Below are 26,475 nucleotides of genomic sequence, written 5' to 3'. Positions count from 1 at the left end.
GAGATTGGTTCGTAAATCACACACAGTTATGACACATTTTGATCTGATGTTCACCACATATTGGCTTATTGCAGTTACGGCAATGTTCCTTCTTGGGATCTTCCCACTTGAATCTGTCATTGGATTTGTCTTCCAATGAAAACCATTCTTTCCCAGCAATTCAGTAACATCACTAACTTTCACTTGCCTTTTGTCAATGGAAGTTCATTTGCCTTCTCATCTCTAAAATATACTGCCCTCTCTATCTAATGTTATCCAGATTCTTCTCTTGAATGCATGGCGAGACTGGTATTTTTGTTTTTGCTACATTTGGAAACTTTCCGCTTCTTTGGTTGGATTTGTGATTTCACATTCAACGGTTCAAATTGCAGACACAAAATGTTGTTCAATATCATTTTCACTGGGATAGTAATCTGGATCTTTTTCGGAGTCATCTGTTTCATCTTCTGATCTCACATCAAATTCAACGTTATCTTCCTCCATTTCTGAGTCTGAGGTCTCCTCTAATCGCTAAAATAGATTCCTCGCTATTCATTGCAACACACTCGTTCATTTTTGTAGTAATAATTAATTCTTTATTAATGATAATTGGTCCATTGATGGTAAACATACGTAAAAAATGCGTGCAAGGAAACTAACGTTAAAGGTAAATACACGCTAAACTTACGTGTAAGATTTTACGTTAAAAGGTAAACATACGCCAAATTTACGTATAAGGTTCTACACTCAATCGTTTGGCACAGAGATCATAACACCTACAGAAGTAATTAACGTCGGAACAACAAGCTAACTAACCCGCGATAGCATATCTTGAGGTTTCTATTTCCAGATACAGTTCCTGCTACGTCACATCAGTGTTTCCAACTCGTACACGTAAAATTTACGTAGTTTACCTTTCTCGGGTTAATTGAAATAATTACACTATCGAAAATGGAGCTATTTGCACGTAAATGACAAATTTTAATGGCGTATGAATTAAAATGTTAAGCTCTATCATAGAATAATGAATATCTAGATTATTCATTTCTCTACACCTACAGCTACAGCTGCAGCTGCAAATATTAATTCGTAGGTAGATAGGCCTAATTTTCTAGTTTTGATTCTAAACAAATTCCCTTGAAAGCTACCAATTTCCTTGCACTTGAGAGACCAAAAGTGAAATACAGACAAAGATTTCTTTCTCCACATTTATCAAAGATTTCACAAATTCCTCTTGGTAAGTCCTTACTTTGGCCGTATTTTTTTAAAAAAAAAGATATTCTTCGATTCAGCGATTTGATCGTTCGGTTCCGGTTTTGAGAACTTCCCTGTGCTCATATATACAGATGATGATCAGAAAAATGGAAACACCTGAACGAAATTGCAACTTACCAGATTAATATGGTGTCGGGCCACCTTTCGCCTTCAGAACAGCCTTGATGCGACGTGGGATGGAGGCATAGAGGTCGTGAATTGTAGCAAGTGGAATTTTACACCATTCCTCGTGCAGGGCATCGGCCAGTTCTGTGAGAGAGGATGGGGGGTGGAAATCGTCGCTGGAGTCGTGTTTCCAAGACGGACCACAGATGTTCATTTATGTTGAGATCTGGGGATTGGGCGGGCCAGGGGAGGTTTTGAACTTCATCCCGATGTTCCTCAAACCACGCTGCAACAACGCCAGCTGTGTGAATGGATGCATTATCATCCTGGAAGATGGCGTCATTGTCCGGGAACAACATCCCGACCATAGGATACAAGTGGTCTCCTAAAATTGCGACATAATCGTTGGCAGTTATTCGTCCGCTAAGTGTGACTAGAGGACCCAATGAAAACCATGATATGGCGGCCCACAGCATCACCGAGTCGCCGCCATGTTTCACAGTTGGGCGGAGATACTTCAGATCATAAGCTTCTTTGGGCGTTCTCCACACATAAACACGGCCCGTGGTTGGAAATAGGGTGAAGGATGACTCATCCGACCATATCACACGTTTCCAGTCCTCAACGGTCCAAATTGCATGGTCGCGGCACCATTTGCGGCGTGCAAAACGCTATGGTCCCTGATGAGCAGCTTCGCCCGTGCAACACGACCCCGTAAGTTCATGTCATGTAATTCGCGGCGGACTGTGATTGTCGAAACAGGGTGGGGGAGATGCTGGTTGAGTTCCTCCGTCACTTGCTCCGCGGTGGCACGACGGTTCTGCGTGACAGTGCGCTTTAATACCCGGCGTGACCTGTCACTCATGATTTTCTTCCGCCCACTGTTCCGCTTCCCCGATGTGGTTTTCCCGTGTGTTGTGTAGGCCGTCATCACCTTCGACACTGTCCCACGCGACACACCTAACACAGTAGCCACTGCCGTCACACTCACTCCACATAACCGCGCACCAGCAATTTGCCCTCTTTGAAACTCTGAGAGGTCTCCCATTTCACACTACCCCAGTCTGCTGCAGCCACTGGACACTGCTGTTCCACTGCGGCTGACGTAGTATGGAGACCGACCTAACACACCACCACCAGCGGTCCGGCGCTGCGGGCGCCACGACACCACTGCCAACCCATACATCTGACGTGTTGCCAACTACAGATGTTTCCATTTTTCTGATCACCATATATATATATATATATATATATATATATATATATATATATATATATATATATATATATATATATATATATATATATATATATATATAAAGTCAGTAACTATTTTGGTTCCTTTCTGTACCACAGTTTAATATTTAATTCACATAGTATTGCACAGCGAGCGTCAGCGAATTGGAATATGAATTGATTATGAACAAATAATTCCTTCCGTATAGTTGAACAATGAGAGCCACTTCATTGCATACTATATGTTTTCATAAAACCGTCTCTCAATTTTCATAAAATTCTTATTAGATTAATAATAGCTTTTTATGGTTATATTTGGACGAGGGGATTTGCTTCGTTACTGAGTAACCATTTTCGTAGTGGGCAGTATGTAGGAGAGACAGCGGGTATATTTCAAGAAAGATGTAGGGCGCCGAAAGCATAGTGAAGTGCAAGCAAATGTTGAAGTGTATACAATGTACAGAACTCAATTTAAGAGGGCTTATAAGATAGTAATCATATATATATTATTATTAATAAATATTCCCTCGTGCAAGCATGCCTAATAAAATAGAACATCGCCAATAGTTTAGTGGTTTTTATGCTGATAAATATTAGCAGATACGGCAAAGCTGGAACTCTTGGCATACATGAAAGAAAATCTTAAGTCATTTTATGGTTACCCTATATTGTCAATCTGTACGATATATTTATCATTAATATAAGTGGAAAGTCATTCATCTAAAAAAAAAAAAAAAAAGTTAATTTTTTCTAGTACGCGAAATTCTCCCTTCTTTTGTCATCAATGTTCTATATTCCACCACAATGAGGCGCTGTAAACAAGTGTGGATCAAAAGCTAATTTGACGAAGTTTACACTGTTTAGTGTGCACTCCATTTGTAGACTTCGAGTGTAGGAGCGTCATTTCAGATTTTGCTTTGGGGGAAACCCCCTCGATATAAGTAAAATTTCGCGTTTTTCACTTATTTACTACTACTCTATTGATAAAGTCTATATAAATCTCAAACTCAGGGGGGGCAAATGCCCGTCCCTGCCCCCCCTAAATGACGCCCCTGTTCTAGTGTGCATCCTCGAAGTGTACACTATGCACTTTTGGACACGGCCATTGTGTTGATTATTATCTATCGCTATTTCCACTTTCACTTCCTGCTCTGGGGAGGACACGATCCCCCTCCTATGCTCCAGCGACGACGCCTTGAACATGGGGTGTATTAAGAAAGGTAAGTACAAGGGTAAATTGCTGAGAAGGTTAGCTTAAAGTAGGAAATCGTGTAGCGCAGGTGAAGCTTACGGGGGCTGCTGTGAGTGATTACAAATCGAGCTTATTTAGAAGTAGAAGCTGAAGGAAATGATAAATCACTGTGGAGTTATTAATGGAGAGAGTTGTGCACACTGGAATGGGACCATAACTAAGCAAGAAGTGCAAGGAAGTAAGAAACACTGGTTGGTAGTGCTGTGTGTATGGACAGGTATAGATTAGGTGATTCAAGGTACCTAGATCTTCCTGGCAGTAGCTGAGTGGAGTATCCCGGAGGCCCTGACGATATTTTTGCACCGGAGTTTGTGCGGTGTTGAGTCGAATTCTACTGAACAAGACATGGTGAACATGAATACATTTAGTGTGATAAATAAAAGAACGTGTGGTAAGATTTGGTTCTATTCGCCAGTAATATTTACCTGGTCCACCTCTAGCCTGGTATTGATAGTTTCGCTATTTGCTCTGCTGTTGTGCTCCAAGAGTTGGGATAAATGAGGTAGCCGGTAACTTCACTGAGACAGGCCCAAATAACGCTCCTTGTTTACACAATTGGTCGACCTTCCCATTACCTGGTATCTGTTTGTGCGCTAGTACATATATAAAAGTTACCTGATGTCCTTTACGTTGTATTTGACATACCTGTTGTAGAATATTGATCAGAATCCAGTTGGAATGAGCCGGTTGGGCTGTGGGAAGAAGACGACGAAGAACACTCTATCACTAAAAATACAGCTAATAGGTGGTTGGAGGCATAACACACGTTACAATGCGGCTCGAATAGCGAACGATTCAGCCATGTTGAGTGACGTGTGGCCTGGGAATGTCTGATGAAAGCACAAATTGTAATGAGGTATAAAAATACCGATACCCACCTTCGATTGTCCAGCCTTTACCTGTTTAGAGGCATCCGTTTAAATAAGTATAGCGTCGGAGTGATGTTGGTTTATATAGTCTTCCCAAAGATGCGCTGTTAGAGAGTAGGGAGCGGTGCGTAGCCAGTGACGCGATAGTGATTGAAATTCCACTTGCGTAGATGTAATATATGTGGTGTAAGATGATTGGTAGTACGGGAGTTCGGCGTGCGGTAAATAAAAGTCATCCATTGTTTTACACGAAGGTACGCAAAGTAGATTCAAGGAAGTTGTCGATGGTAGGGTAGAGTTTTACTCTGATTAGTAGAATAAAGCAGTTGAGCTTTAGGGATGATAGGAGATGTTGTAGATGCCATTCGTTTCAAGATGAAAAGTTTAGCCACATGAAATGCTATGATATTGTAAGGAATGATACCTGCTTATTCCAGGAGTACCTTGTTCGGTGAGTTTCGAGGTTGCCGAAGTAGGGAACGTAATCCTTGCACTTGTAATCGAACACACAGTCCGTCTAGGTAGGGGAGAGAGAGCTAGGCAGCCATATAAAAGCCTTGATTCCAAACACTGACGGAAAATACATAACTGTGACCTTATGTCCATTCCCCATCCCTTAGTACTTAGTCCACTGATAAGGTTGAGAACAAGTTGCACTTTGGTGGTAAGGGTGTCGAGATGTGCATTCCAAAGTAGTCTAGAGTCCAAGTCATACCGAGGTAATGAATATGAGGCACTGGCGAGAGTTGAGCATCTTGAATTACTGGTGGCGGATGATGGTGCTCCTTTTCCGGGTAAAGATGATGTATTGCCAGTTGATACTAAGGCCATGATCTCTGCATCATTTTTGTAAGTTATCTATGGCTTGGCGAAGTTTACTGGCACCATGAGACACCGTAGAGGTGCGAACATATAATAAGAAATCCTCAGCAAATTGGTTGACTCTAACTAGGGTTCTGAGCTAGCGATGAAGCGTGATGGTGAATAAATTGAAAAGAAGCGGGCAAAGTGCCGAACCCTGCGGCAATCCTTGAGAGACCATCCTGGGATCGATATCGCTGTACCCAACACGCACCGAGACTTGGCGATGGATAAGCCAATTATGGATGAAGCGGAGGTATCTCGCTGGAATCTTGAGTGTAAATAACTCTTGGAGAGCACATTCAAGTGTACGCTGTCATACGCTCCTGCAAGGTCAATGTGGACGGCCATGAGGTATTCTCTCCGCTGAAAGGTGCTCCATATGTCCATGACGAGGCTAGTAAGAGCGTCGTGAGTGCTACGAGCTCTACGGAAGCCGTCAAGTGTTGGGGGAAAGATTTCGTAATATTCCGCCCACCACGTGAGACGTTGAAGGAGAAACTTCTCAAAGGCTTTTGAGATGCACGGTAATAGTATGATGGGTCTATATCTGTTAGGGTCTCCACGGGGCAAGTTAGGCTTCGGAACTGGAACAACAAGGTGATGTTTCCAGGACGACGGCACGTGTGAAGTATTAAGTACGCTGTTGTATAGTTATAGCAGATAGGTAAAGCTGCAGGCAGGAAGCATTTGCATATGACGAAACGTGATACCATCCACACCAGGAGGGGTGGCAGGAGAACTCTGAAGTACTCGTTGAAGCTCTGTAGCACTGATCGGAAGTAGAGGAGGATCTACTTCAGAAGAGACCAAGCAGTGCTGTAGATTTTGACGAGCCGGTAAAAGAGTGGCAGGAGTAACCATCGCATAAAATGACGTAAGCCAGTCTTTGTTAAGTACCGTTGGTGGCGGCCTCTGAATATACCCTTGTATTTTGGTCCGTATATAGTTCCATAAGCGTCGAGATATGGTGGAGAGAGTCAAAGTTCGGTAAAACTGTATCCAGTGAGCCTTTTTTTGGAAGCTTGTGTGCATCGAAATTTGGCGTGGGCTTCCTGATATCGAAGATAAGTTTCTCGTGAGGTACTTCAGTTGATATCGCCTGCGATAGTTACAACTGCGCTGGCATTCTATGTCCCACCATGGTGGAGTACTGATAGGAGAGCGACTTGGGTGAGATGTAGAAGTAGTCGGCTTCGTCGATGTGACAGCTTTGCGGGCAGCGAGCACAATGGTATCCTGAAGGTGCTGCACTGAATGTTCATCCGTTTCCTTAGTGCGCTCTTGGAAAAGGTCTTGGAAATGCTGGTGAAAGGTACTAGGTCGGGATGGGAGAGGGACTTTAGGAGTAGAGTGAGGGAGCAACAGTTCTAAGTTGGGTGCGGAACGGGCGACTCAAGATGAGTGGAGAGTCAATAGAATTGGAAAGTGGTCGCTTCCATATGCATATCCATGAACTCGCCAGGTATGCTGGATATACAACTCCGGACTAAGAATGGTAATATCCGGAGCACTGGGTCTGGCCTGAAGTGAAGACAGTTGAGTCGAAGTACCGTCGTTTCTAGTAGATAGGTGCTGTGGCGTAGGGCCGTAAGCTAGTCCGTACCAGCTCCGTTCTATGCTACATTGCCCCACAAAGGGCTCTTCGTGTTCGGGTTTCCTCCGGTGACAGTTGGGGGAAGTGATGAAACAAACGGTTCCAGTAGTAGGGGATTCCGGAGGTGAATAAACGTTAATGAAATTGATAGTTGCAAAACGTATTCCTTGTAGTTGAGTGTGCGGAGACGCTGGAGGTGGTATCCCTGAGAGAAGACTGTAGGGAAGTCCTCGTCGAATCCCCAGAGCGATGCCTCCGTAGTGATTCTGCCGGTCTTCTTGTAGTAGACGATAACCTGGGATACGTAGTTGGAAATGATGAAATGACCAGGCTTCTTGGAGCAGGATTATGGTGGGTTGAAAAATAGCACATAGGCATTGTAAGGCCATTTGCTTGTCCTGTGCTTGATGGATATTCCACCGTAAAATTGTTATTAGATTTGTTCCTGCCATCCTAAAATGTGCGAGATAGTATTAAGGGCAGCTTCCAGGTCACTATCGTTAAGAAGGTTGGTACTCACTAGTTGTTGAAACAGCACAGTTCGAATGGCTTTGTACTGATTTTTGAGAACAATCGGAGGAGTGTCCTTGGGTGTGCAGTCTTGAATTTTAGATGCAGATTGAAGCTGGGGCACAACATCTCTTGGCGGTTCTCTGTAGACGCAAGTGGAAGAAGCAGAGGGAGAAGATGAAGAAGCAGAAAAGGGAGGAGTCCCCGAAGAGAATAAACCTTTTCGCCTCTTTGAGGAAGAAGTTTCTTGCGGCGTTGCAGGCTGTGCATCACGATCTGTTGGTATGTTTGAGGTGCTCGTGGATCGAACCTCGCGTCTTGGCGAGGTAGGAGATGAGCGCTGTGCACTGGTAGGTGGACCAGAAGAACGAGTCGCTACTCTAAATGTGGTATCTGAACTTGGTGAGGCCTGCACCGTTTGGGCGTAAGTGGCTTGCCTTGGATGTAACTTGCGTGCTTCATTGTAGAAGATTTTAGACTTGACCATAATTTCCTGTAGTTTTTGTTGATGTTGGCGTTCAGGGCAAGCAGGGTCGTCAGCTGCGTGTGATGCACCACAATGGAGACAGATGGTAGGGTTGGAACATTGATCTGAGACATGTCCCTGACCACACTGACGACATCTGACGGTGAATTTGCAAGTTTTGGCGATGTGCCCCTATCGGTAACATTTTTGGCAAATTTTCGTTAACGGTACATAAGGTGCGACTTTGAAACGGCAGTAATAGAGTTTACACTCAATAGGAAGTAATTGGCTGTCAAAGGTGAGTACGACTGTGGTCGTGGGGAGACGAATTGGCTGTACTGGCGGAGCAACAAGTATGTTTGGAGCATCTGACCCTTGTACAGCTTCGGTTGGCGGGTTTAGGACCAAACGTTCTATCCTCCGTGCATACATAACAGGAGTTCCAGCACACTGTATATCGGCGAGTAGATCTTTCATCGAGACATCGACAGGCACTTCCTTAATAACTCCCATAGTAGTAACAGCATAGTTAGGTATGTACGCAGTCCAACTTTGTTGTTTGAGAATATCTTTGTTAAGTAAGGCATTAGCGTGTGTAGCACTGTCACAAGTAACCTTGATTAAATTGCGACCTATGATGTCAAAACAGGTTATTCCCGTCACTTTGGATTTGAATAGAGCACGCCCAAGAGCCATGGGGTGAGTTTTCCCCACAGGCTTTGAATGGTCTCTGACAGTAATGTGCACCACATAAGGAGCTAAATGATGTGATTTGTATGTGACGGAAGGCGGAGCTGCCACAGAGGAAGTTTGATCAGTTGTAATGGTGACTTCCATAGCCCTACTTGGAGGCTGGTGAAATTCTGACACAGGTAGATCCTGTATGGCGGTTTCAGGCTGAAGGCCGGATGGTGAGTTCAAAGGCGTTCCACCCGATTGGGCAGCCATTTTAAATAAGTGCCCCTAAGGAGGCAAATATATTAGCACTAAGCACTGCACACAATGATCTCATCTGGGTCGTCACCTGGATTAGATAAAATGATTAAGAAGGATATTGATAAAGAGAATATAATATATATCTTAGTAAAAGATTACAATTTAATTATAACATCAGGGTACATTCCAGTTAGTTGGAGACAGAACAAAACTGTTCCCATACCAAAAACTGTGGAAGATTTAACTAAGGTGACTAATTGGCGTCCTTTGACCTCTCCTTTTTATTATGTAGTTTTCACGGGTATAATCGATACTAGGGTTAGGAGTATTGTCACACTGCATAATGCCCAAAAAGCATTTATACCTGGTAACTCGACTTTTGTAAACTGTTTCATGCTGGACACTATATTGAAGTTGGTAAAACTGTTAAACCTGTCTAAAGCATTCGATACAGTTCCACATGAAACTATAATTGAGGACTTGAGATGTAGAGGTATTGCAGTAAATTATGTAAATACAGTTACCAACTTGTATAAAAATAATCAAACGAAATTTAGTACTGTTAATATTAACATTCAGATTAAACGTGGCGTCAGAGAGGGCGATCCGCTTACTTCATTGTTATTTAATTTGGTACTTGATAATTTGATAAGGCAGCTGGATGTAAAACAGATGGGTTTTAGCTTTCAGAATGTTCGGATCACCCTACTTGCTTATGCCGATGATGTATTATTGGTTGCTAATTCGCTACCAGAACTGTAGCAAATGTTACAATTAGTATTTTATGAACTCGTAAAAGAATTAAATACGAAAATAGCTGTGAAGAAATGTTTGTCGTTTGGTGTTAAGCCACACAGAAAATCATGGATTATTGATTATTGTAACCTCAAGTTAGGTGATAGCAGTATAAGAAATTTAGAAGTGGACGAAGCCTTCGGATATCTTGGCTGCAAATATACTTTATGCACCTGCATTGTAAACAAGTACTATTTAGATGAGCTTGCTAGATTATTGGTACGGATAGCATCTTAAATAGATGGAAATATTTCTTTGACGATTTGCTGAACTCGCAGCCAGAAACTAATGTGCGTGGAGAAAAAGAGATACACACCGCAGAACCGTATATTTCAGAACCCAAACTAATAGAAGTAGAAACCGCTATAAAGAAATTAAAGAAACACAAGTTTACGAGTGTAGACGAAATTCCGGCTGAGTTAATTTTAGCTGCAGGCGAAAAATTGTGGAACAAGATACGCAAACTCATTTTCCTTATCTGGAACAAGAAAGAATTACCACAAGAGTGGAAAGAATCAATCATTGTTCCCATTCACAAGAAGGGCGACAAAACTGACTGTAATAATTATCGATGCATTTCTCTTCTGTCAACATCCTATAAAATACTTTCAAATATTCTATTAGCAAGATTGACCCCATACGCAGATGAAATTATTGGAGATTATCAGTGCGGATTTAGACGAAGTCGATTTAACTATCGACCAAAGATTTACCATTAGCCAAATACTCGAGAAGAAGTGGGAATACAATACCCTGGTACATCAACTATTTATTGATTTTAGAAAGGCTTACGACTTGGTTAGGAGAGAAACATTATACAACGTTCTTACAGAACTTGGAATACCGAGAAAGCTAATTAGATTAATTAAGATATGTTTAAGTGAATCCCAAAGTAAAGTCCGGGTAGGATTTTTTTTTTTTTGTCCACGAACTATCACGTGGAAAATGACCTGAAACAATCAGATGTGTTGTCGCCATTATTATTCAACTTTGTTCTGGAATATGCTATAAGGAAAATTAAAGATAGCAACCAGGGCCTAGAGTTGAACGGTATTCATTAAGTTATGGCATATGCTGATGATGTAAATTTATTAGGAGATGACAAAAGAACATTAGAAAGAAATGCAGAGATCTTATTAAACGCTTGCAGGGGCATGGGTTTAGAAGTAAATGATGAGAAAACTAAATACATGGAAGTGCGTCGGGACCGCAATACGGCAAATTATGGATGCGTTAAAATATTAAATAATACTTTTGATAAAGTGGATACTTTCAAATATCTAGGATCAATATTAACAGAGGAAAATCATATTCACGGATTAAAAGTAGGGAATTCGTGTTATTATTCAGTTCAAAATTTCTTGTCGTCGTGAATTCTGTCGAGGGATTTGAAGTTTAAAATATATAAAACGACAATCATACCTGCTGTTTTATATGGTTGCAAAACATGGTCGCTTACTCCGAGAGAAGAACATAGACTGAAACTATTTGAGAACAAGATTCTGGGTCTAATATTTGGACCCAAGAGGAACGGAATGGGGAATGGCGGAAACTTCATAACGACGAACTACATAATTTATACGGTTTACCAAACATTGTTAGTGTCGTCAAGTCTAGGAGGCTTAAGTGGGCAGGTCATGTAGCAAGAATGAAGAAAGTAGAAACGCCTTCAAAGACTTGACTGGAAGACCAATCGGAAAACGACCATTAGGAACACCTAGACGCAGGTGGGAGGACAATATTAAGATGCATCTCGCAGAGATAGGAATCCAAAGTAGAAACTGGATCCAATTGGCTAAGGATAGAAGTCAGTGGAGAGCTTTCGTGAACGCGGGATTGAACTTCCCGGTTCCATAAGCCATAGAGTTAGTTAGGTTTTAGCTAGAATATTGAGCGCAGTTGATAAACTTTCCTTAAAGCCGCGGCAGAAAATTAATTTGATGCAAACATATCTGCTTCCAAAATTTTTCTACGTTTGGATCGCGAATTTTAGTGAACCGTCATTTTTAAACTCCATTGATGAACTAGTGAAAAAGGTTTTTAAAACAAATTGGTTAATTTGGCGAATTCTACTGTAGACATTTTTTTATTCAAAGAAAAGAGATGGTTTATTATTATTCCCTAATATTCACAATATTATATTGCTTGCTCAGGTGAAATTTATCTATACATTGCGGTTTTTGGAAAATGATCAGTTTTTGAAAGAAATAGTGATGGTATCCAAGTTCAATAAAATAGAAGACAAGATAGTAAATAAACTAAATATTGAAAGACCTTATAATTTAGTGGGGCTTAACCAAATAAAGTCTTTGCCAAAGGTAAGTGCTTAACCAAATGATATGTGGAAGGATAAAATAAGTCAGGGCAAAGGAATTCAGTACTTTCACAATAACCCCATTTCTAATTGTTTTCTTTTCGATGACAGCCTTCTCCCAGATAAAAGGTTTATTGACGCTGTAAAGATGCACACGAATGCTTATGGTGTGAGGGTAGCTCTTGCTAGAACCCAGCCAAACTTAAACGTTGAATGTAGAATCTGCCAGGAGCCATGCGAAACAATTGTCCACGTAGTGGGTAAATGTATTTAACATGGTAATCGCAGAATTTTTAAACATAATCAAGTTGTTAATATCTTGGAGACACATTGTCAGATTAAGGTGTTCAAGACTGGAAAAGAATTGAAATTTGACAATAAATGGTAAACTTAAACCGGATCTAGTTAACGAAGACCTCAATGACAGATACATCTTAGATACTACAATTAGATTTAAAGACGGCAAGATGGAGGAAATTGCATTAAAAGAAAAAATTAACAAGTATGAAATTTTAAAAGATAAATATAACGAGAATAAGAAATGGGAAATATTACCAATTGTCATTGGTTCTAGGGGAGCGATTACCAAAAGCGCCAAAAAAATCCTTAAGAAACTTAATGTGTCTAATTTTATTGTAAAACATATTGCCGTAATAGCGCTAGAATCAAGTATAAAAATTTTAAACGCACATTTAGATTAAGCCCGTTATAGACGAACAAATATTCCATCATATATTGCATCAAATATTTCATCAAAGTGGAATTTGAACATGTATGATACCAAGTTGTATACAACTTTTCCGTTGGTTACAACATTTCATACAACTGCTCTAAATTAGAACTTGTTCTATTTCTCTCCAACATTGTATCAAAGAAAACAAACGAAAATCGCTATGCGGTGGCACTAAAATCGAGTATGTGGACACGGAAAGCAGTTGACATTCGTTTGATGCATACTAGCAGTAATCTGTTTTGTATAACTATAAAACTAAAGAATATTAGGGCTAAGTACCACAGGCGACTTCCCAAAATTGGCGTAGATTGAGAATATTCCATGATTTTTTTTTTTAAAAGCAAATATTTTCTTGCACTTTTCTTGATTTAAATGATTTCTTAAGACGTTCTGGCATGTTATTACTTTGGCGCATGCTCAGATTATTGCGCACAGATTGACAATATGCCTGTATATGATGTGTCTGGAATGATCATGTGCTATCTTATTATATGTAGTTATTTCTTCACGAAATTAATTCGTAATGCCTTAAAAATTGTTTCTCAGGGTAGGAGTTGCATTTATGGGTGCAGATTCACTTTACTAGGACTTCCTTTACGGGTCTTCACTTCAGCGAAGTTAAACTATCGTTAATTTTTAGTTTTTCTGTAATATCTTCAAAACTAATAAAAATGTTCGAAAAGCAGAAACGTAGTGAACTAGACAATACAATTCTGCATGTGATACTTTTACTACAATTCGCCCATCTGCTTTTCGTATGCCGCTATTTACAGAACAAGCAAAATCTGTTAAATCCATCTACAGTTGCAAATCGAAGGCAGATAGATGAGTTGTGATAACGGTATAACACGTAAAATCGTATTGTTTAATTCACTACGTTTCTGCTTTTGGGATATTTTTATTTCTTTTGAGGATATTACAGAAAAACTCTAAAATTAGCGGTAGTTTAATTACGCAGTAGTGTAGACCTTTAAGGTATAAATACGCATCGAACGAATATCATTTAAAAAGAGACTGCAGGAAAAGCAACTTACGATAGGTAGCCACTAAAGGCGAGGATGATATTTAACCGATTCAGGGCAGGAGCACAGCATGGGACCCACAAGTTAGCACAGGGTTTTGTTCGCAAGAGGCAGAGGCATCAATGACTGAAGGAGAGAGCTAGAATGAGGATAGTGCGAAAAACACTTGGTGTTGCATAAAATTAAAATAGGTTAGAGTGCGTATTATTTTCGCATTTCTAAATATAAATTAGTAGTTTTCTACACTGAAAAATTCCTCCGGAATTTAATATCCTACAGAACTCTCTTTAATATGTACTCTCTCATTTTAACTGTAAAACCTACCATTTGGTAACTCTTTAGTAATGGGGGGCCAACACTAACGAAGACAGAAAACAGCCTGCCCTGCGAGACTCTAACCCGCCTTCACTCGCTAACGCTCGCTCCGCAATACTGTGTGAATTACATGGTATTAACCGAATGTCAATAGAAAATCGCAAAAAAGTCAATTAAAAATCTGGCCCCCCCAAAGCTAAACAATAGCCTAACATTTTTATGACGGACTATTTATTCTTAATCAGTGCCCCAAAGTTACAAAAGTCACTCGAAAATTAATTGAATTAGACGAAATTTAAGCATCGGACCAATACATAGAATATAGATTGTATTTATTGAACAAGAAAGGAACCATGAAATTTGGATTGGATTGGATTGAGTTTATTCATCCATGTCGTACATTATTGGTCAGAGACCAGTACATAGGACTTGTCAAATAATAATAAGACATTTCAATATAATTGATTTACATTATTTTACAAACTATCACCCAAGTATTCATTAATATGATAATACATTTTGTTACACAAAAAATTAAATAGTTCATTTTTGAAATTTCGTATGTTTTTGATATTCTTCAAATAACTTGGGAGCTTATTAAACAACTTAGCGGACATAGGAAGAACACTTCTTTTGGTGCACGCATAGTTTTGGTATGCTGTGAATATGTTATTCTTTGGGAATAGCAATAAAGGAGGGAAATGAGTCAGAAGTAACTGTGAATAGTCATTCCATTCATTTCTACAAACTTATTCATTATAGTTACACCAGCAGGTACCACCATAAAACTCACATATACGTTAATGTAACCTAGCAAATGAATCAAGAAATATAAACAATTGAGCAATGATATTCACCTTTATATTTGATCGTTTATAATGGGTGCGAAAGTTTTACCCAATTTATTTGACCAAATTACCGTCAAAGAAAAGTTTGATACAATATTTGATGGAAAAGTTTGACGATGTATAATCGGCTTTATACAAACTAGTTTTGATGCATTTATGAAAGTGAACATTTAAAGTAATTTTATCATACTATCTGGTATTATGAGAATGTAAATCAGAGTGAATAGTTATTTTAATTTGTTTTGGCACTTTTAATATTTTATTTTAATGTATGTCGTTTATTTTGGTATGAGTTATCCCAAGTATCGGAATTCCAATTAGGTTTTATTTTCTAATGTAATTCAGTTGCTCTTCAAATAGAATATGCTATATCAGTGGTGTCCAATTATAATAAGCCTGAGGGCCATAACTGTCTTTACTAGTAAGGTGGAGGGCCGCAGCAAATAATAATAATAATAATAATAATAATAATAATAATAATAATAATAATAATAATAATAATAATAATAATAATAATATTATTATTATTATTATTATTATTATTATTATTATTATTATTATTATTATTATTATTATTATTATTATTATTATTATTATTATTATTACACTACAAAAGAAAAATATAAAAAATATATTTGAAATTTAACATTCCTATTCAATGTGACTAATGAGGGTGACTAGCAGCGTTTACAAGGGCTGGGGTATCTACATCCATTCCTCTTGTAAAAGATGTAACCCGCAGATGTAAGAGAGAAGAATCTCCAAGGCAGCTTCTGGAGCGATTCTTTGCAATTTTCATGGTGGAAAATGCACTTTCGCACAGATAAGTACTACCAAACAGTGACACTATTTTCCAACACAACACACAAAAGCTAGGGAAACGTTTGTTAGAAAGTAGTCTGAAAAATCTACTCCTTTCTTTGTTCTTGTCTGAAACAATGGGTCAGACTGAAAGTCACAAAGTTCGAGCTGTAAGTTTGGAGCTTGTTCTTCGATGTTTATTGTCAATGCATTAGTAAATAATGCTATGCCGTTTTTTTAATTTGTCAAAATCTGAGAATCTCGCATTAAATCCATTCATGATACTCTCGATGTTTCTACAGAACTCAGAAAAATTAAACGCTTCCTTTTCAAAATCTAATGTCAGACGATTGCAGCTTGGAAAGTATGCTAAATTGTGTTTATCACAAGAAGTGTTGTATTTCTTGCGCGCTATGGCTTCTAGGCAAAGTTCGAGGAAGAAAGGGTCTGATTTAAAAAGCTAGATCAAATATAAATTCGTTCATTGAAGTAATCGTCCCTTTCAGCAACGGTTACATTACTGACTCCAGTGTTGTCTTGGATGCCTGCTCCTTTTTGTTGTATAGAAGCGCTAAATGGATGCCTTATTCCGAAAGAAGAGTGGAAACGTTAAATGAATGAATGAATATAAATTAAAATATTATCAGTTATAACAATCGTAAATCATGAAAGCTTTGTGGGCCGCAGGAAATGGTTTGGCGGGCCGCATGCGGCCCGCGGGCCGCCATTTGGACAGCCCTGTGCTATATCTTCTTAATTATCCTGTGATTGTAATTTAGTAGAAATGTATAAAACTTATTTATTCTTGTTGTTGGAATATTTTAGATTCACTTTGATGTTTTTGTCAGATCTTTTGTAGTAGTCTATGTCTTGTGTTATTTTGTGGATGCAAGGATGATTGTTCAGTTGATTATTCAGACTATGAAAGAATTAAGAATATCAAATATCCAAAACGTAATATGCGTGGATGCTTTTAGAATGTTAAATTTATAGTAAGAGTTGTATTTATTTAAATTTTAACTTTTTTTACATGGATGTTGTGTCAGAGACTTAATGTAATTGCGTTAAAATCTGGTTTAGTTCATTATTTTTTAAAATTTTTGTATGCAATGTTAGTTCTGAAATCATCTTATCCACACAATATATGTATCACAGAGTATGATTGCATTTTTATTCTTGTAATGATATACAGTGAAAACTCTGAATAACGCCAATGGGACATGAATTGTTTTTTGTCCGTTACTGAGAGGTGTCCGTTACAGAGAGGTTACAGAAATGTAATTTCTGACAACGGCAATTGTATGCAGTAATATGCAGAAAAAGCATTGTGTACGTGCGTAAATACGTAAAATTCACTATGGAAATACGTATTTGAGTTACTGGGAGGGATGAAGGAGAAATTGATTTCTGTTAAATAATATTATTGCTGTGTTAATATATTCGTATACTGCAAAAGATAATGTGTGTATGGTAATTTTCTTAAGTACCGTACATATCATCACACTGTAAGCATTTTTCATTATTTAAAATTCTCAGAACCATCTCAAAAGATGCGTTAGGAACCAACTAACTGGCTAAACTGTTTTGTTTAGCCAAAAATGCATGCTTTTTCTTCTACAAGGATAATAAAACTCTTTAATAAGTGTCCACTGAGAATCCTTAGTACGGTTGCAGAAGAAACGTATGTGTGTGTGTTAATTGTGTGTGTGTGTGTGTGTGTGTGTGTGTGTGTATCGAAGAACCGAGAATAATTTCTGTCCGTTATGAAGAGGTTATTGAAATGTTTGGGGGAAAAGGGCTGTCCGCGTCCGTATCTGAGAGTGTCCGTAAAAATGAGGGTTTTGTTCCGTAAGAGAACATATGTTTTTGCCGGAACAAAAAATATATCCGTATTATAGAGGTGTCCTTTATTGAGAGATGTCCGTTAAGGGAGGTTTCACTGTATTGTGTATTAGTGTACTTGTTATGTGTATTAGTGTTAGTGTATGCATTTTTTTAAATTCATAAATGTAAGAGCCAGTTAGAGTGTCAAATTGGATCCTTAGATTATTAAACTTGTACCAGCATTGGGAAAACCTATTTTGGGCCTTAGTAAATTAGAGAAATGAAATTCGGTATTTATACTTTTCATTTAAAATAATTTAACAGATGCTTAAACATTTATCGATACTTAACCTAGAATGGAAGAAAAAGAGCGGAGGTGGTTCGCTCAGATGACCAATGAGATATCCTAATTTCATGCGAAACTTTGAGTTCAAAAAATTTCTATATGAAAGACGCAAGAGGAGGAACGTAAAATATGATAGTGTTCACAGTAATATGTGGGGATATTTGTTAGTATAAAATAAATAGAATCTTGTTTGTGCAAGACCTAAGCCAATAAATGCATTATGTAAAGCCGGATAAATTATAAGGTTGATTGAACTCAAGATTAGGCCTACTATGTATTTGGGAGGGAGAATGGGATATTTCAATAATTAAGTAATACATTGGCTCATACATATCAAGTTTAACTATATAGATCTCTGTAGAAATTATAATTTTTTCAAAATTCATCTTTCTCTAAATTATTTTCTCTTGTGGAACAATATACCAGCGTAAACGGCAAGAAGTACTTCTGCAAGACATACCCCTGCCATAAAATGCCTAGGCAAGAAGTATCTTCCAAGAAAATACGGCTCCTTTGATAAAGCAAGTAATTCTTCCTTAGGCATTTTGTACCCAGAGCTCTCTCGTGGCTAAGCGATTTGCGTACGTACCTTTGGCGTGGGAGATCCAGGCTCAATTCCCAGCGGGAACACATGTATAAGTTGGCAGTACAGTCAACAGCAAGAGTATCTCCCCCTGACTGCTGTAACTCCATTGGGTCTGTCCAGTACTTTTGCTGTTTTCAGAAATACCTAGACAGAATGAACCCAATTTATACGTAACATTTCAACCAGAAAGAAAAAGCTCATGGACATGATTATCATCTTAAGTTTGTGCGTTTTTGGGTTAAACTCAGTAACGAATTTAGGTTATTTATAATCGGGGAAATGTTTTTTCATGTGTTAATTTCTTCGGGCTTCCCTCTGAATACATAGCTATCGAATCCAGGACGAACTTGCATACAAGAAATTAGCACTCTACTTTCACATCATTGTGCTTTTATAATGTTGAGTTTTCCTTAAGGATGAATAAAATTCGCTTCGTAAGTTCGGTCTGTAAGTTCGGTAACATGAAAACATTAATTAGTTTATCTAGGCTGCAAACAATGTCAATAATATTGCAAATTAATATACTACAACTTCGTCTTAGATATTCAAGTATATTCTAATAATTGGTAATAAGTAAATAAACAAATAGTTTACTTTATAAAGAAGCCTTAAAGTCTATTTTCTTATATTTTGTTTTATTAGCAACGTCGTACACATTTGAAAAACATGCATTGTATCTTTCGCTAAGCCATTTCCCTATTGAGGGGTGCAATCAGTTTGTTATGAACCGACTTATGACATACAAACATGGCGGTCATTTTTTTAAGTGCACAAGTAGCAGAACGGAATTCAATCACAAATTTCGACTAGTTAAAATCATCGCATATGCGAAAGGAAGTGTTTTACGTAATCAGCTAGCTCTGAAGTTTTTCTAGCGCAATAAAAATCAATGGAAATGTCCATTCCTCACTGACTCTCCCGGAAGAGGGAGAGCAACTATTCATGATAAACGTCCTTCTGAAGTGGTGTGGAAGGCAGAATGATATTAGTGTCAATGATCTCCCTACGATCAAATACCCCTTTGTTTATTTTATAACTAACAATTATATATATATATATATATATATATATATATATATATATATATATACTTCCAAGAGCAACAGTTTGGCGAGTGTTTCAACTAATACAAAAGCAGTTAACGGCACGATTTTTAACAGCACGATAAAAATCTGAAAGCAACCCTGTCTTAATTAACCCTATTTGATCTATCACTGAAATTTGTCTCTGATAATAACATAATGTTTAATTTTGTTTGGCATTAACATACATACCACAATAAAGATTTTGATCGTGCTATCCTGCTCAAAAGCACGCATCTCATCCTTTGTTATTTGAAGAAGCAAAATATCACTAAATGCACCAATTAACTGTCGTTTGGGTTGAACATACGTTAAATTAATAAACTCAGAGATACGGCTCAAATCATGTATCAAATACGTGCCGAGTCGCTAAGATAGTATAACAGAAGATGCCTTCGTGTGGTCTCATCAAAATTGTGGATTAAAGCGTAATTCTCGAATTGGTCTAAACAGAGTCAACATTTTCCCTATATTTCCATGAAAGGAAGTTGGTTTCATAATATGATATATCGTCAATTAAGAATCAATACAAGGATTCTCAAAAAGCTCTATTATGATGCGAAACACCCATACAACTCAAAATAACACCAAAAACAAAATTATTTGTAGACATGTAGCACAAAACAAATTATTCTCTACTACTAATTGTTCTGAAGGTTAGACCTTCTCAAATTCTCAATAATTACTCAAATTATAACCATCAAAATAATAAAGTGAATGAGCGAGACGGAACGGAAGATTCACCAGACAATCAAACACGGTAGGGAACATAACTCAAGAAAATGAACTTAACCAACTTTTCAAATTTGAGAGTAGAATAAAATTTTGAAAAGGAAAATAAACTCACAGAATGCTAATATTTTTAAATTAAAAAAGAGGGCTAATAATGAAGGAAAAAGTTTTTGAAAAAAGACGAAGACAACATTTCCGCCACATAAGGTGGTTAGTGTTAACTCAAATTAAGCTCATACTACATTCTGAAAAGAAGACAAATTAGGATTATGGTTAAAATACCGCCTAAGGGTTTTAAGTACTGTGATAGGGTCTAGATTGCATTAATAGAAATTCAACAATTACAAGAACAAATTGACATGGTGGTAAATGGGTTGGAAAGGTATAGTCGAAAGAAAGAATGTAGCTTAAAGGATGCACAGCACAGTACCTTGAATGAAGAGCTGGTCCTCCAGGTGAATCTGTTTCTCCTATCGCTTCATATTATCTTGGAGAAAATTCAATACGACAAAAGCAATTAGATCATATGTTTATTTTAAAAGTAATTACATTGTTGATGGCTAACATTTCTAATATACAACCCTAATATTTCTAATATTTCTGACTTCCTGCCTACATATTCCGTGTTCACTATTGTCAAGACTTCCTTTTTTTGCTAGCTTTGAACTCGTGTTTAAATCCAGGTACACCTGAGATTTCTGTTGGGAGTAGCCATAAGTGTTGAAATTATGTCGTGTGGGGAATCTCTTGAGTATCCGTTGCACATTGCAGATATATGCATTATTGGATAGTGTATGTTTGACTTGTTTTACGCTAATATGGACCGCCACTACACGATTCTTCGAGTACGAAATTGCGTGTGTTGCAACGTATTTTTTCCACACTTTGATTACCCTTAGCTCTGAGTTATGTACTACCATTGAGATAATAATTATAAAGAGCTAGAGATGCACTTCCTTATGTCACAGTGTTGATTCAAGTGTTCTCTTGATTGTAACGTTCGATTCGAGATACCCTATCTCAAGATGACGTATTCCACAAGTTTCAGTCAGCGTATAAATAATGGTAGGACCATGTGCATAAATAATAGTGGGGGCCTCAAAGTTGGAACCTCTCTAATTTGTAATACGAAATCATAGGTATCGCTGTATGTGAGAAGAGCGTAAACTTCACAATAATAACCAATAAGCTTCACAATAAATTACCGTAGATTTTGAACAATATCAAAACTCCCTTTACCTTATCGCTCTACACTTTAACATACTAAATTGGAAATATTATTTTTAAATTTAAATTGTAGCGTCTGTGATTTTTAACTGACAAATTCCATCAAAACAAAAATAATTACATACTATATACGAATTATAAATTTTCAATTTGGTAGAACCGTCTGCTAAAGTGAATATGAACCCATTAACAAATATACTCTTTTTTTGCAAATAATATCGACAAATAACGCGCGACTTGTATAAGAGATAGGCCTATTGCTCCTTTTAACAGTGAGTGAGGATTATTTCATGGAGTAATTGCCATCATTAGCAATTTTTAACGTAGGCAAAGTAGGCCTACCCCCTCCACAACAAAACAGTTGCCTTGCCAAGGTGTCACAGAACACTTGTTTGTTACATAATTTTGGCAAAATTTCTAACAACTGAAACATATAGTTCAATAAATAAGCAAACTTAATAATAGTTTGATAATTCTCTAGGTAGTAGTCATTACGAGCCTTTTCACAGTGTAAATACAATGCATATGCCTATTTACTCGATGTTATTACAAGTACATAACCTAATTATATTATTGACTGTTACAGGGTAAAAGAAGGAAGAAAATGACTTACCTTTGACATATTACGAAATTCCAAAGAACGTTGATTTTTTTTGTCGTACAATTTTTCGTAGTATCGCCAATAAAACATACATAAATAACCATGCAGCCTTACGTGAAAAACACCTCTTTATCTTCTTCCAATATGGTGGATCGATTCGATATATGCGAGTTCGATACAATCAAAGATCTCGCATCAGGGCATCTCTAGTTCGTTACATTATCTCAATGTGTACTACCCATACAGATTCACATGGATTTCTTTCTTATTTATATATATCCATTAGTACCTGATACGGTAAATCAAATAGTTCTATTTGCTGACGCATATTTTATTACTTTCTACTAACATTCTTTTGTTTTCTATTTTCATTTTTATTTACATATTAGTACAGTATTTACCTCTATTTTGCTCGAATTTCATTGTGATACACTGAAATTGGAGGAAATGGTGTTTGAGAATTGAAATAATAACATACTTTGGTTGGTTGGATGACTGAAAGATATATATTTATACGTATTTATGTTCTTTCAGTGGTCGCATGGATTAATAATAATAATAATGATAATACAAATTAATATTTAATTCGTATTATCATTGGATGGAATATTATTAGGTTCAGTTTATTAACATTCTTCGAGTACAAGTTTGTGTGTTCTGGTGGTTTCTGTATGGTCACGTGATTTTTCACAGCTCTTTCAACAAAGCAAAGAATGCGTTGATTGGCTGAAGCAGATGGTGGTGGGGGGAGTCGATGATCATGAGAACAGCACAAGGAAAATATTCTTACGCAGATTTTGAGATAACAGAAAATTATTAATAATAGAAACAGAAGTTCCCAACATATTCTTACTCGCGGCTCACATATTTTTCTTAACAAATATGATGAAAACAAATTTTACACCAATTATTATAAGGTTTAGAGTAATCCTTGCTTGAAAATTAGTGCGAAACTTTATTAAAAATAACTCTCTCTAGTGAATGAAGAATGAAGATAATAAATAATAAACAATGAAGAGTACACTCAGAAATTTTGATTCAAAGCTTCAGAACAAAACTTGTATCAATATTTTATTCTATGACTGTCAATAAGTCTGTCCTATGAACATTAAGAACGTTATTTTGTAAAGAAACAAGAATCAAATATATTATTGCAACTTTATCAATAAAATGTTGCCTGAAGAAAAGGCAAGATAACATGTTAGTATATGAACAGGGGAAATATACTATTACGAATAGAATGTTCACGAATAGTACGAACGTTTTGTTATTTACTTTAAGAAATAGCACTAGCTTTGCAAAGAAACGGGATTAGTTCATTTCTCTGAAGAAAAATTTAGTTCTACGCATTGATATGTATACGCCTTAGACTTCGTAATATATTTTCAAATGTTGTGTAATATTTTAAAAAGTTCATTTTCTTTCTTCTGAATTTCGATTTCCAGCTTAATCAAGATACCAAAAGACTACAAATGATAATTACAGAGAAAGAAATGGCGCTCAGGGAAAAAATTGAGAGGACGCCTACAGTTGTAAAATCTCGCAGATGTTTCATTCCAAAAAATTGATCCAATTTAATAATAAGCAGTGATAATGAAACATTTCCTCTCAGAGTGTGAAGTATCTTTCTTTGGCACAGGCTATTACCAACAGAGTAAATTTAAATCTTTAATTGTAATAAAGAATATAATATGTTATTTTGTCTTCGTGTTCTTTCAATTTATTTATATTAATTCATAATGACATCGTACAATCTGCTCATAGAAGATAGCGTGTGTTGTACAGGGTAAGCATATAAAATACATGCTACTTTCTTTCATCCACTATTTTACCGGACGTACATAAATAGGGATGTGCCCGAGACGAGTCGAGACAGGATTTTCCTGATAAAATTCGAGTCGAGACACGGCTCTTCCAATAGAGAAATATACATTTTTCGTGTCGAGACATCACTTTTACAACACATTTTCGAGACGAGACAGCTACAAATCTTGTCTCGTGCGCATCCTTATACATAAATGATTTTAAAAGTTTGATTTGATTACATTATCACTTAGATGAGGTGTACAAAATTATTTGTAGGCTCAAATTAAAGAGCAAGAATATAGTTATAGTTGTACATATGCACGGAAATAGCTTTTCTTTGTTTCCGCTTATCAGTGATAGTAACAAAGATGGTGACTCCTCAGCAGAAAATATTTTGTGTCTTGTAGTTTGCTAGTTGTAAATCATGACAGTATGGAAGGTCTTAATAAGACTGTTACATATATGTCTACCGTATCCAAATGTTACAGGCTTTAAATCGTACTGACTATGCTGTGCGCTCCAACTTTACAATTAAATGTTGCAGGAGGAAAATACGTAATGACTTTCTTGATCGTGTTGTGTTCAATGAAGAATCAACATTTCACCTTACTGTTAGTGGTAAAGTCAACACGCACAATGTCAGAATATTTGGATCTGAAAACCTCCATGAACTCTTTTTCTTACAATGTGAATGAAACTCCCCAAAAGTTATTGTGTTTTGTGCTGTTTACCGATGGAAAAGTTTATGGTCCGTTCTTTTTAGCTAGAGATACTGTAACTGGAATCACTAATTTGGATATACTTCGAAAATTGCTCTTTCCCAACTACAAGATGAATCAAATACTTTTCTTTGGCAACAAGATGGTGCACTTGTACATTGACATCAATGTGTACGAGATTGGTTACATGATGTAACTGACAACTGGATTGGTAGGCATGGACCTATAACAGGACTTCACTACGGTGACCTCCGAAATCACCGGCTCTGACCTCATGAAATTTTTTGCTTGGAGTTTTGTAAAGGATCAGCCTCCTAATTTGCCTGAGTTGAGAGACAGGATTCGAGGAGCTGATGCTGTCATCACTCCAGACATATTGAGAGAAGTGTGTGAGTCTACCGGTTAAGTGTGTGTCTTGTGACAAACGGATCTCACATTAAACACTAATAAGGTAAATTGAAGATGTTATTCTTTCATTTAACATGGTTTTGTTGTTGTTAGTTAAAGTGTAGTTAAACACCTTTAAAACTGCTATATTCATTTATGTAAGAAACGCGAACAAAAGTGCATTCACACTTCCAATTTTTCACATCCTTCAATAGTGGACAACCACACTGCACTCAGGATTAGTGTTGTAAAATTTCCGGAAATTTTGAACCTGTTGGTAAAAAAACGTTCTTTCCGGTTTCTTTCCGGCAAAAGTGGGAACATAACAAAAATTTTTTGTAATGGGCTAATTTTGCTAATGGTAATATAACCTTTTTTTTCGAACGCGTGAAAAATGTAAGTTGGAAAATTTCAATATTTCAAATATTTAAAAAAAAAAGCATTCGAAGATAAAACTGTTGCAATTATTCTTGAAAATTAATAGTCTGCACTCATTTCCTTTATGTGCTTCTTAGTTGTTTATACGTTGTTTTGCATTAATTACAGAACTTGTACAGTTGCATACGTATCTACCGTCATGAAGCAACAAATACAGCTTTTTTGTTGCAACAAATAGGGCTTTTGAATGAACCTGAGTTCTTAATGTGTTTTTTGATCTGATGAAATTTTGTTAATTTTAATCAAATTACTTCATAAAAGAGAGAAGGCAAATTTCACTAATACTTGTGAACTAAAAAATATTATTATTATTATTTAATATTCTAATATAGATTTTTATATAAATTTTATGCACAAAATTTTGTATGTAAACAAATACCTGTTTTCTAGTGCGACAAATTATCTATCTATCTATCTATCTATCTATCTATATATATATATATATATATATATATATATATATATATATATATATATATATATATGTGTGTGTGTGTGTGTGTGTGTGTGTGTAAAACAGGTATTTGTTTACATACAAAATTTTATATATTATATATAAATGACTATATTTGTAACTTAACAACTCGTGAAACACCAGACCCATTTAGGTAAAATTTTCAACATAGATGAGATTTTTATTATCTCACTTTGAAGGTGCAACTTATAGGAAGGAAGGGGGGAGATATATCGAAAATGACCGATAGATCTGTTAGTGTCGAATTCAATGTTTTCGGAGTTGTTGAGATATACAGTGGCACTTCCGATACCGCTTAAATCCAAATTCAGGCAACTTAGGGGAGGGGAAGGGGATAT

The 26,475-nt window shown here is 37.0% G+C and overlaps 1 protein-coding gene across 2 annotated transcripts in view; it reads right to left on the bottom strand.

Annotated features, from left to right (window-relative positions):
• LOC145686795 (putative phosphorylase b kinase regulatory subunit beta) overlaps window positions 1–22,431 on the bottom strand; it is a 161,712-nt gene extending 139,281 nt beyond the window's left edge. For both annotated transcript variants that reach the window (XM_081760455.1, XM_081760465.1), the window contains exon 1: window positions 22,325–22,431. In XM_081760455.1, the coding sequence (XP_081616581.1) occupies window positions 22,325–22,416 (92 nt within the window). In that variant the 5' untranslated portion in view covers window positions 22,417–22,431. The remainder of the gene's footprint in view (window positions 1–22,324) is intronic.
• Window positions 22,432–26,475: the final 4,044 nt, after the last annotated feature.

This window comes from Thermobia domestica, chromosome 1 (assembly GCF_964235325.1).
Source record: "Thermobia domestica chromosome 1, izTheDome1.hap1.1, whole genome shotgun sequence".
Lineage (NCBI taxonomy): Eukaryota > Metazoa > Arthropoda > Insecta > Zygentoma > Lepismatidae > Thermobia > Thermobia domestica.
This window is presented reverse-complemented; position numbering and strand designations above follow the sequence as displayed.